General features: G+C 57.9%; 1 protein-coding gene across 4 annotated transcripts in view; it reads right to left on the reverse strand.

Annotated features, from left to right (window-relative positions):
• Positions 1-181: 181 nt before the first annotated feature.
• Positions 182-12,036, reverse strand: part of TMEM94 (transmembrane protein 94) — a 42,059-nt gene continuing 30,204 nt past the window's right edge. The window contains exons 6-32 of one of the 4 annotated variants that reach the window (XM_058675234.1): positions 9,824-10,026; positions 9,401-9,552; positions 9,084-9,186; positions 8,820-8,906; positions 8,495-8,611; positions 8,124-8,180; positions 7,757-7,858; positions 7,449-7,613; positions 7,073-7,282; positions 6,205-6,520; positions 5,822-5,995; positions 5,392-5,494; positions 5,067-5,287; positions 4,238-4,419; positions 4,009-4,147; positions 3,680-3,795; positions 3,447-3,546; positions 3,069-3,177; positions 2,698-2,887; positions 2,393-2,470; positions 2,047-2,132; positions 1,802-1,883; positions 1,323-1,471; positions 1,152-1,246; positions 953-1,046; positions 649-819; positions 182-542 (exon numbers count right to left, since the gene is read on the reverse strand). In XM_058675234.1, coding sequence (XP_058531217.1) covers positions 470-542; positions 649-819; positions 953-1,046; positions 1,152-1,246; positions 1,323-1,471; positions 1,802-1,883; positions 2,047-2,132; positions 2,393-2,470; positions 2,698-2,887; positions 3,069-3,177; positions 3,447-3,546; positions 3,680-3,795; positions 4,009-4,147; positions 4,238-4,419; positions 5,067-5,287; positions 5,392-5,494; positions 5,822-5,995; positions 6,205-6,520; positions 7,073-7,282; positions 7,449-7,613; positions 7,757-7,858; positions 8,124-8,180; positions 8,495-8,611; positions 8,820-8,906; positions 9,084-9,186; positions 9,401-9,552; positions 9,824-10,026 — 3,674 coding nt within the window. In that variant the 3' untranslated portion in view covers positions 182-469. Of the gene's footprint in view, positions 543-648; positions 820-952; positions 1,047-1,151; positions 1,247-1,322; positions 1,472-1,801; positions 1,884-2,046; positions 2,133-2,392; positions 2,471-2,697; positions 2,888-3,068; positions 3,178-3,446; positions 3,547-3,679; positions 3,796-4,008; positions 4,148-4,237; positions 4,420-5,066; positions 5,288-5,391; positions 5,495-5,821; positions 5,996-6,204; positions 6,521-7,072; positions 7,283-7,448; positions 7,614-7,756; positions 7,862-8,123; positions 8,181-8,494; positions 8,612-8,819; positions 8,907-9,083; positions 9,187-9,400; positions 9,553-9,823; positions 10,027-12,036 lie in introns of all 4 variants that reach the window. The other 3 variants (XM_058675235.1, XM_058675233.1, XM_058675232.1) reach the window with 3 other exon arrangements.

The following is a 12,036-nucleotide window of genomic DNA, read 5'->3' on the forward strand; positions in this document are numbered from 1 at the left end:
AACACATACCAGTAAAAAAACGTCTCACAGGGGAGTTGGGGCAGAGCCACAGGAGCCCTGGGCTAGGTACCCGGTGAGCACAGGCACAAGAAGGCTGCGGGAGGGGGCCTTCTCCATCGTCAGGCTCATAGGAGGGGTCCTAGGGGCCTCAGCCAGGCCTCATGCAAGGAAGATGGGGTGTGCAGGGTATGTCACCACCCCATTCAGCTCTCCCAGCAAGGGCTGAGCCCGTCAGGGCCCCTGACTATGAGGCCACACCTGGCAACAAAAGCAAAAGGTGTGGGGGAGTGGGCACTCATGGGCATGGGTGCTGAGAGCCCCTCTACATTCAAAGAGTATCCAGGGGGAGGGTTGGGGTGTCCTGTCACTTCCAGGAAACCATCCAACTTCACAGGGTATAAGAACAAACCCTGAAACCTTGATGATACCAACCCCTAGGCTCAAATGGGCCAGGGTGCACGCTGGTGACTCAGAAGGGAGAGTTCATGCCCAGCTTGGTTTCAAACTGCAGCTTCTGTCGTTTCTGGTAGCGGACACGGACCCTGGTAAGGAAGACAGTGTCCGGGTTGGCACAGAGCCTCCCTGAGGGCGATGGCGCAGGGGAGGCGGCAGTGATGGCTCCAGGGGACATGCTGGCGCTCAGCTCACCGGATCTCATGCAGCTTCACAACCTCGTTGGTGACCACCACGAGGACCAGGGACAGGCAGCCCACGAGCCACGTCAGCAGGGGCACGTCCTCCAGGCCAAAGTGGATGCGGCTTTCCCTGTGTGTCCACAGCTGCAAGTCCACCACCGTCTGGACCACCTGGCCCAGCAGGCTGCAAGAGGGGGAGGAAGCAGCACCATGTGAACCCCGAGACCGCTGGCTTCTTCCTGTCTTAGCATGACAGTTAGCTCAAGGAGACCTCAATCCCAGCCCTTAGGACCCGGTTGGAGAGGAGGGCTACTCACATCACAGGCACCGTCACAGCCCACCAGAGGTTCGTCAGGGGGCTCTTTCTCCACAGGGGCTTGGTACGATGCACGTGGGTGATGGAGATGAAAACTGGAGAGAATGGGGGTGAGATAGGGGAACAGCAGGTGTCAAGCTTCCGACTGTCCCAAGCACTTGCTCCCCTCGTCCCTGGCCTCAGCTCGAGAGTATCCTCACCAGTGTGCAAGACAATCAGGGCAGCTGTAAGCTTCTGAGCCGACAGCAGCCCATTGGCAAACTCCTCAAACCAGGCTGGAGCCCTGCTGTCATCACTGCCAAAGCAAGATATGGGCTCAGGCTTCTGTGGGTGGGCTCAAAGAGCCAGGAGGTGGGGAGGGCGGGGCCCACCTGCGCAGCAGGATGGAGGAGCAGTTGGTGAGGTTCCGCACTCGGGCGCTGTCACAGAAGCTCTGCAGCGTGAAGCCAAAGCAGATGAGACACGAGGTGATGGTGAGGCTGAACTTGAGCAAGAAGCAGAGCAGGAAGTAGTGCTGGGTCTGTGGGGGATGGAGACCGCTCACTGACACAGGGGCCAGCACTGCTGCCGGCTGCACATCAGGCCTGGCACACAGCTGGGCTATTTCACACATTCTGCATGCTCTCAGTGGATGGCCAGCAAGGGGAGTAAGGAGCAGGGCTGAGCAGCAGTCGCTGCACCCCCAGCAAGGATCCCTCTCAGCTTGAACACCAGCTTCTCTTAGATGTGAGCAAAGACCAGGAATCAGGAGCTGCAGTCCAGTTCACCAGCCTTCCAGGTCTGCCCCTGGGCCCATCCACAATTGCGTTCCTCCCCTGGAGACCCAGACTCAGGATTCTGCTTTGCTCACCTTCTTAGGAATGGACTGAAGGTTTTTCCCTGTGGCCATAGACATGATGGAGCTATGGGGGGGTTTTCCCAGGAGGGAGATGCTGAAAAGCAGAGATTGGATGAAGAGATGGAGACTGTGACCTGCTGTCTCCCAGACCTCATGATGGGGAGATGGTTCCCTCAGTGCCTTCTGTCCCATAGCAGACAAGGCCTGAGTGGCTCCTCCGGAACCCTGGCCCAGCAGCCAGGCTGCATGGCTCTCACCTGAGCAGAGGATAGCAGAAACAAGACAGCCACAGGATGTCAGTGGTGCTCAGCAGTGGGGGTAGCTGGACCAGGCAGGAGAGGAACTAGGCAAGGAGAGTCCAGGAACCCACAATTAGATTCTAGCAAATAACACGATTCTTGTGGCCTCCAGGTGGTCCCACATCATGCCCAGACATACTTACAGCCTGCCTGGAAGGGGCCCTGTTCTATGAATGGGGGCACCTGCAAAGGCTGCATGGGATCCCTTGACCATGCTGCTACCCCCACCTCCCTCCTCAGGTCTGAATGGGCCCTTTGGCCAAGGAATGGAATGGGAGGGGGCACTGTGTGGACCCCAACTCACCTGGATGACCACTAGGGTCAGCTGGCACTGCAGCAAGAAGAGGAAGCACTTACGGATGCCGTAGGTGGCATGCCGGGCCTGGGGACCAAGAGGGGCACATTAAGGCCCAGACCCCCTCAACTCTCCGGCCTTGCAGCTGACCAGTGCTCATGCAAGGAGGAGGAGGCCAATTCGCCTGCTTGGGAGAGGGCTGCTGGCTCAGAGGGCAGGGGCACAAAGGGCAGATCCTGGTCATGTCTCAGCTTCCTGCCTCTGGCTGCCCCAGGCAGGCCCTGCGCTCCTCTCCCACCCCAATGTGCCCCCACCTGCTCGATGAGCCGGATGATGCTGATGGTCTCCTCCTGGCGGAAAGTCAGGGAGCAGGGCAGGCTATTGAGCTGTCCTGACAGCTGGAGGGGAGAAAGGCCCTCGGAGGCCTGGGCCATGTTGGTGCTGGTGGCGTAGCCAAAGGTCTCCCAGGAACAACGGGAAGGGTACAGGGGATCCAGGGCAATGCTGTGGAAGGCAAACCCACCCATCAGTGATGCCTGATGGGTGGAAACCCTTCCTCCTCCCACCACACCCAGGTGCCTCGAAACTGGCCAGGGCAAGGTGAGCCAGAGGATACACCCCCAACCTGCTGCAGGCCTAAGGAGGCCGCACAGGCTACTTGGCCAGTGCCAGGGCCCCACCTGACCTGATGTCACTCTGGAGGAAGAGGCAGCTGTTGCGCAGGTTGGCAGAGCTGCCCAGGCAGCAGGTCACCTCCCCGTACTCCTGCATGATCTTTATCATTTCACACATGGCTGGGAAAAAGAGAACAGTCCATATGGGATTAGGAGCAGACACCCATGGGACAGCAGAGCAAGAGGCAGCGGGAGGCCGCCCACCCCAAGCGATATGGTTGCTGTCACTTCTGACTGTCCATAATGGGCATGCCCATGGCTCTAGCTCACTAGACTGCCCAGCCAACCCCAGCCCAGGTTTCTCCACTCCCTGCAAGGGAAACGCACATCCTCTTTGGAGGAGCCCAGGGGAGAACCCCCACCAAGCTCACAGAAGGGGCAGGACTCACTCTCAGGGGTACAGTCAGTGAAGAGGGGCACCAGCAGAGGCACATTGTCGATATTCTGCAGGTGAGGCCGCACCTGGTGGATGCCTCGGGGCAGCTTGGCCTGGCAAGAGTGGAGATGCAGCCTTACCCTTGGGCCCTGCCACTCTGCCTGCCCCCCCTCCTCCCTCCTGTCTCTCCCCTGGGTCAGCAGGGGCCCACTCCAGAAGGGCAGCAGATAGAGACTGCCACTGTACCCGGTTGCAGTCTTCCAGGAAGCTGGGGATGTCACTGTCTGTGGGTTGGAAGCTGATGAGGTCCGAGTGACCTTCCTCCTCCATGAGCAGGAGCCCCTCGGCGTCCTCCCGGGACACTGTGGGCAGACCCCATCCTTCATGCGGGGGCCAGCCTTCTGGGACCTTCTGGGGCCTTCCGGGCCTGAAGATTCACTGGTCTCCACCCCTCTCCTACTGACTAGTTCTCATAGGAATATTGGAGCCATTTTCCCAAGGAAGGTACTTGTCAGAAGGGACTTAAGCTGAGGGAAACTTCTCCCCTCCTTCCCAAAACAAGCTTCTGTCCTCACCCTGATTGAGGTCATCATGCAGGGAGCCTGCGTGGCTGGGGCTGGAGGGGGGGATATCGGAGCCAGGCATGTCTCCATTGGGCGTGAGAGAGATGTGGCAGTTCCAGCCTGTCTCCAGACCCATTTTCTCTGCAAACACCTATAAGAGGCAGATGGCAATGAACAGACAGGCCCCAGCCTGAGAAGAAAACGGTCAGGGATGGCGGAGGGAGAGCCTCCTCTCCCTTACCTTGCTTTTGAGCTCATCCTCCAAGGAGAAGTATACAAAGCGGATGCAAGCATTGACCAGCCCGTCGATGAGGCGCACAATGTCCAGCCGGGCCTGGTACTGGGAGGACACCATGCCCATGAAGATCTGGCCGCTCAGGGCCTGCATGCAGTCTTCCTTCTCCAGCACCTCCCCGATCCCTTCTTCAGGCAGGCACAAAGCACAAAGACCGGCCAGGACACCCAGGAACCAGTCGATTCCAGGAGGCGGCCCAGGGCCACACCCAAATCATGAGCACGTGGACCCCAGGGGACCACACACATCCATGGCACAGGGAGAAAAGACAACGAAGGGTTCATCAGTCAGGTAGCCGTGCTGGGGAGCCATGGCACGCTGTGGCCATAGCTCCCACCTGGCCCTGTTCCAGGGCTCCAGGAATGGCCCCACCCTCAGCACTTGCTTCCGCTCACAGTTGCCTGGGTTCGTTCCTAAGACCCTGTAAGTGTGGCCAAGTTAGTGACCTTGGCTTTCAGGTGAGTCTAACAAGGCCAATCCCCTCTAAATCCACAATTGCTCTACGACTTCTACATATTATGTCTGCCTTGAACCTCACAACAGAACTGTGAAGAGGGCAGAACAAACTCCCACTTATATGTGGTTGAGAGACTAAAGGAGTCCCCCAGATCATGAGTTAGTGAGAGCCAGGGCTGGCATCCCAGTTGAGTGGTGCTCCTAGTGCAGCACCCAGCAGAAGTGCATCTTGGCTGCCATCAAGGACAGAGCCTTTGGGAAACCCTCCGGACCCCCGGAACCCCAGCACCTGCCCCTCTCAGGAAGGTGCACGTGATACCATCAGAGCTCCAGCTGCTGCGGCGGGTGCTTGGCTTGATGGGGATGGTGCTAGGTAGTTCGCACATGGTGTAGATGCTGCTGCTCTGGCCAGGCACCTGCACCAGCTCAATGCACTTGCCGTTGAGCTGAGAGGACAGGGCGCAGTTCATGGGCTTGTAGGCAAAAGCGGAGCAATAACCAGACAGACAAGCTCGCTGGTAGAAATCTAGCACTTTCTTTCTGCCAGGGGAATGGAGTAGAAGTGAGTTGAGTAGTCCTAAAGCGCCACAGGCCTGCAAGATAGGCAGGCGGACAGGCGAGCAGAACCAATGCTGATTACCCACCTGTCAGAACCTGAGAGAGGGTAAATGTCAGCTCCATCCCAGAAGTCTGTGCAGGCCTCCAGGACCACATCAGCTGTGCCATGGGACAGCATCTGCTCTGTGCCTGAGTGGGCAGGGTGAAGAAAAGCCTGGCCTGAGTGCCCTTTCCTCTGACTACCAGGTGCACACAGCCAGTGACAAAGGGGACATCTCAAGCCAATACAAAGTCAAACAAGCCCCAAGGGAAGGCCACTGGGCAGGTAAAGCAGACACTAATGCTTCCAGGTCTTTGGACAATCCGTCTTCTGTGGTCACCACCATCCCAGCCTTGGCCCTCAACTCCAATCCCTTTCATCTGCCCAGTCTTCCCTAGGAACAGCAGGGCAGGGCAGAACCCCTGCCAAGCTCTGGAGTGTAGTGCGAAGCAGGCCGGCCAGGTTGGAGTGCTCACTGGTGGTGGTGTCCTTGATGAAGAGGCTGATCATGTGGCTGAGAGGAGGCCGCCTCTTGGTGACACACGAGAGCCGCCCGAGCGAGGTCTCCTTCACTGTCTCTGCGCTGGGGAGGCGGTATAGCGCCAAGTGATTCTGCTGCTTGAAGAGCTCCTTGGCCCCAGGAGTGAAACCTGCAGGACAAGTGACAGGCACTCAGGGCCTCCAGGCGGAGGTTCACAGCACCTCAGCTCCCCAGGGACTTGGGTAGGGCCTTGTTGATGTGACTGGCGCCTTGCACCTTCTTATCTCAAACCTCACACAACTTCCACATGCAGCCCTGTTTGACTAAAGTCTGGGACACAGAGAGAGCCTGTGACCGGCTCCCAAGGAGAGCACCTACCAATGAGGCGGGCCAGCTCGCAGAGGCCCCAGGGCACGTGCACCGGGAGCACGGCTCTGTGGCTCTCCTGCAGCGCAATGTTGCACAGGTGGTCTGAGAAGCGGCACAGGCGCTCGGTCACGCTGGCGTTGCACAGGTTCAGCAGCACGTTGAGGCCCAACGGTTTGAGGGAAGTGAGGTGCAGCTGCCAATTGGTGTCATCAAACTGGATACAGGAAGGGTTTTGCTGGTCCTGGGACAGGCTCAGCATCTCCAGATGGTAGTCGCACACAAAGTCCTCAGCCTCGTAGGGGTCCCCCTCCGTCCCAGGCTGGGCCTGCGGGGACCACAGTGGGAAAGAGGTGAGGGCAGGCCCTCACCTTCCTCCAAGCAGGGTAGAGGGCGCCTTCCCACTGCCACCCAGAGCCACATCCAAACAGCCCCCTTCCTAGGTCACAGCACTCATGCCCGTCCTCCCTCTCCCTTGCAGAATCTTGCTCTCATACATCTTGGGCTCCTGTCTGGTGCCAGCATCTAGACCCAGGGACAATGGCAGTACTGAAATCAAGCGACAGCCAGACCAGTGAGGAAACCAACTGCTCTTCCTAGCCTGGGGACATGGTCAGGATCAGCCCACTAGCCCAGTGGCTTTGTGTGCTTACAGCACTCAAGTCAGGAAGCCAGGCTCCACTGGTGAGCAGTGGAGGAGGTGGGCCCAGGTCACAGAAGGGAATCAGGCAAGGCCAACCTGCTGGCCAGGTCGGGGTACTGAGACTTCTCTGCTCTTTCTGACCCCACGGGTCCAGACCAAGCTGTACCCCTTTAGCAGGAGGGACCAGGACGGCCAGAACGCTGAGGAGGCCGTTCGGCTCAGCCTCCCTGTGCTCACCTTGGCAGCCTCCTCCTCGCCACCCTCAGTGTCCCTGCTGAAGCTCACACTGGAGCCAGACGGGTGTTTGCTGCGGCCATGCATCTTGTGGCGAGGCTGGGGCTCGGGGGGCTTGGGGCCATCACCAGGCCAATCACCATGCTCCTGCTTGTTGGAAAGGTGCAGGGTATTGCTCAGGGAACCAGCCAGGAGGGCATCTCGTTCATGGGGCTGAGAAGAACAGGGAGTACAGGCCTAGGACTGGGGCCAGACAGTTCTGGGCCCTTCAGGGCTTCGCTTCCGTGGCTCAGAAGCGCACCACAAGGGTGCTGGAAGCCTCCTTCCTCTCCCCAAGGCTACGCAGCAAGGCCCACAGTCAGGCCTGTGAGAGCCGAACCTCTTCCTCGACGTCCGGATGGCAAAAGGAGCGGGTAGACAGGTCATCTGGGAGGTCCTCATGGCTGCTGTGAGGGGGCTCTACCTTCCCACTGAAGAACAGCACCGTCTCGGGGCTGGGGTTTGGCCAGGATAGGATCCCCTGTTTGTCTACACAGCACAGGACCTGCAAGGGAGAGAAGTAGAATGTGGGATGGTTCTGGGCATCAGCCTGTGTGCCCAGGAGCAACCTACAGGCCAATGGATAATTAGAGTCATCCAGACTGTGGGCCTGGCGTGGCAAACCCCCTGTTGTAAGGGCCAGCTCACCGTGACCGAGCCCAAGCTGTGCAACAGGCTGGAACTGTGGCTCAGCGTTGGCGACGTCCCCCTGATCACCCTGAGGAAGTGGCCCCAAACGCAGCGCAGCATCTCCTGGTGGGAAGGCCATTGGAAGCTCAGCCTACTTCCCTGAAGATGGCCACTAGGGTAAGACTTGGGGCAAGTCTGAGAGCAATGAAAGCTGGAGTAGAGAGGCCCTTGTGTGGGGCAGGGCACCTGTGTGTTAAAGGAACAGGCCCAGCTCTAAGGCGGATGGGGCTGGGGTTAGAGTTTCAGAGTCCAGCTGAAGGCCCCAGGGCTCCAGGAAGAAGCCTGAGGGAGCTGGGCTGGCTCCAGGGACCTGAGGTCAGTGTACCTGGGAGGAGGTGGCTTCTGTGTAGCTGCTGAGCGTGTCCTCCGAGAACTTGGCCAGCTGCAGAGAGAGCGTACACTTCAGTGAGGGAAAAGCTATTTTCGAAGAGCCTTCATACTGGCCAGAATGGGGACACACATGGGCAAGGTGCCCTGTCCCTAAGCTATAAAGGGCACAGGGCAGCCCTGACCCATTGGAAAGGGTCACACGGATGCTCATTTACCCTAGGGCCTGGCCAGAGGTTCCTCGGGTACAGAGGACCTGAGCTCCTGAAGCGCCCTCCACTGTCTCTGCATGCCAAGCCCACAGCAGGCCTGGACTTCCACCCCCAGGGCCCTGGCTTTCCATCAGCCAGAGGCATGGGAGCCACCTACCAGGGAGCTGGGTGAGGCCTTGCTCATCTGGGCCAGGACACGGGCTTCTCCACAGGCCGTCGCCAGAACCCAGAGGACTGGAAAGAGCAGGGGGAGGACAGGCAGCATGCCGTTCACCTGGGAGGGGTGGACCACACGATAGTTCCAAGCAGCTGTGAGCCTGGTGAGGGGAGGGTTGTCCCTGGCCATGGGGCTGCCCCTGGATGGAAAAAGGCAACCATCTGGGAGCCAGGAGAGGCAGGGAAGGAGGAGCTCCGGAGCAGAGGCCTGGGTGGCCCCTGGGCTGCAGACAGTGACAGGCAACAGAGAAGAATGGTGTCCTCACCTGCAGCTGGAGGAGTGTGTACTGCCAGGAGGTGACCCCAGGAGCATGGAACATGAAGCGCAGGGCATTGGTTAGCAGGAATCCAGCCTAGAAAAACAGTGGGAAAACTGTGGCCTAAAGCCCACGCCTACCAGGCAGCTAGGCCCCATGGCTCCCTCCCTTTTGGGCCCTCTGCCTTCATTCTTGTGCCTGCCTGGGTCTGACCCCAGAGGTTTCTCAAGATTGGCCCCCTCCCCGCCCCTGGAAGCCTGCCCTGGGACGCACCAAGACCACGGGCACAGCATAGTGCAGCATCCCGCACTGCACTGTGAACCTCTCATTGTCCAGAGCAGTGACTGGGCGGGACAGGGCCATGTCCAGGGACCATCTGCAGAGAGAAGGGACCCTCAGAGCCCAACCAAGGGGAGAGGCCAGAACCACCCAAGCTGGAGGGACTGCGGGTCTCTCGGTCCAGACTGAGCATTAGCCTGTCCTTAAAGAAGCCTTGGAGTGACCAAGGCCCCTTCCTTGTCAGCACCCCTTCCCCATGGGACACCCCAGGGAAAGGATGGGGACAGGAGGAGGCAGGGAAGCCCCCCTACCTGACATTGTCAATCACAGGGGTCTCCAGGACGCGGAAGAGCCGGTGCTGCTGGGGGTTCTGGGGTCCTTTCTTCACTTCTCCCCGGGGCGAGGGTGGTGGGGAGAAAGGCGGGAACAGGTCCCCTGGCTCCAGGACGATGTGCTCATCATCCTGCAGTAGCGAGAGGACAGCAAGGGGAGGGAAGGCCCTGTGGTGGCCGCTCATGTTGGAGATGCCTCCCAGGGCTGGAGCCGTCAATCAGTAGCATCATTTGGGACTGGGTTCCTAGTGCTAGAGGACCCAGGAGGCCTTGCCATGAAGCCCACATGCAGGCCAGAAGCTTCAGATTAAAGCCCAGGAATTCTCCTCCCACACCCCCACCATGGCCTGTGGCTGGTGCCACCGCATGCATGACCCAGGAAGGAGGAGAGCTGAAAGCTACCTTGATTCCTCTCAGAGATGCGAAGGACTCTTGGCCAGGTCTCAGGGCTATGATGTCTCCTTCCACCAACAGGCTGACTGGCAGGTTGACCAGATGTCCATCCCGGTAGGCCCAGTGCAGGGACCAAGATGGCGCAAAGGGCATGTGGAGGTCTGGATACAGGGTATTGGGCCACTTGATCTCCTTGTCATCCCTAAGGGCATCTAACAAAAATGGAGAGTAGCAAAACGCCTTTCTCACACACAACTCCAGACACCAGCCAACTGGTGTCACTGCCCTTCTACCTTCCCTGAAGGTCTGTGCCAACCTAGGCCTTGTGTCCAACATGACACCAGCCTGGGCACCTCCACCTCCTTTCAACACCTAGAGCTCTGCGCTTGGACCCCCATCCCAATCAAATATACCTGCCAGGTATTGCTGAGGGCCTGCAAGGTGAGGGGAAGACAACAGGGTCCCTGCCCCACAGTAACCACAAGCCAGTGGCTGGCTTAACAAAGACCACAGTGAAGTGGCAGTATTGGAGAGGGAGCAGACCCATCATCTGGTTGATCTAATTGGCACCCAGGAAGAAGGAGAGCTTGGGATGGGCCCTGAGGAATAGGTTGGAGTCAGTCACATGAAATAGCTCACCAGACAGAGAATAGTGGGACATAGGCCTGGAGGCAGCCTGGTCCCCAAGGATCTGGACAACAGGAAGGACAACTACCCTGTCCTCTAGGAAGGAGGCTGCTCCCTTGTGGGCTCCTGGATCCCCACCCCAGCCCCGGGACTCCAGCATCTCAGACTTCTCTATCCATCTATCTCCCCACTTCCCCAGGCCCCATGCTACAGGCAAGATAGACTTGGAAGAAGAAACTACAGCTGTGTTCCTGCCAAGAGGGGTCTTCCTGGGGCCAGCACTGTGGCGTGATGGGTGAAGCCACCACTAGTGATGCTGGCCTCCCATAATAGTACCAGTTCAAGACCTAGCTGCTCCACTTCCTTCCACCTCCCAGCTAATGAGCATGGGAGAGCATCTGAGGGTGGCCCAAGCACTTGTACCCCTGCACCCATATGGGAGACCAGGAAGAGGCCCCAGGCTTCTGGCTTTAGACAGGTCTAGCTCTGGCCATTGCTGCTATTTGGGGAGTAAATCAAATAGAAGACTTTTCTCTCTTTCTCCCCCTCTTTCTCATGCTGTACCTCTGCCTTTCCAATAAATAAATAAATAAATATTTTTTTTTACATTTATTCTTATTAGAAAGTCAGATATACAGAGAGGAGAAGAGACAAAGAAGATGATCTTCTGGGGCTGCTGGGATCAGAACCGGCGTGCATATGGGATCCCAGCATATGCAAAGCCAGGACTTTAGCTGCTAGGCTATCACACCAGGCCCTAAATACATATTTTTTAATGATTTATTTATTGGAAAGGCAGATCTTACATGGAGACAGAGAGAGAAAGATTTTCCATCTGCTTCTTCTAGGTCTCCCATGTGGGTGCAGGGGCCCAAGGCTTTGGGCCATCCTTGACTGCTTTCCCAGGCCACGAGCAGGGAGCTGGATCGGAAGTAGAGTAGCCAGGACATGAACCGGTGCCCCAGTGGGATCCTGGCATTTGCAAAGTGAGGATTAATCAATTGAGTCATCATATCAAGCCCTAAATCAATAAATCTTTTTTTTAAAATGAAGGAAGAAAGAAAGAGGGGTCTTCTTGATCACTTTCCCAGCATTAGCAAGCCCACAAGCCTCACTATGTCACCATCCGTCTTCCTGTGCCCCAGCGGCATGCACGACTCTCACATGCCCACTTGGGGCTGGCACTGTGGCCCAGCAAATGAAGCTGCCACTTAGGATGCTCACATCCTACACCGGAGTGCCTGGTTTCAGTCCTGACTACTCCGCACTTCAATCCAGCATCCTGCTAGCATGCCTAGCAGGCAGAGAAGGATGGCCCCATGTACTTGGTTCACTTCCAACTATCTCCATGGGAGACCAGGATGGAGCTCCCCATCCCTGGATTCGGCATGGCCTGGACCCAGCTGCTGTGGGCATTGGGGGGTACACCAGCAAACGAATGATCCCCCTCCCTCATTCTCTGTCACTCTGCCTTTCAAATACTAAATGGATGGTTAGGAATGTAGGTAGACAGACAGGCAGCTGGGACATCCTTCTTCTCCCCAGAGGACAGCCCCTGGGGCATGAGGCAAGCTCTCAGGCACGAGGGCATCTTC

Source organism: Ochotona princeps, chromosome 17 (genome assembly GCF_030435755.1).
Source record: "Ochotona princeps isolate mOchPri1 chromosome 17, mOchPri1.hap1, whole genome shotgun sequence".
In the NCBI taxonomy this organism is placed as follows: domain Eukaryota; kingdom Metazoa; phylum Chordata; class Mammalia; order Lagomorpha; family Ochotonidae; genus Ochotona; species Ochotona princeps.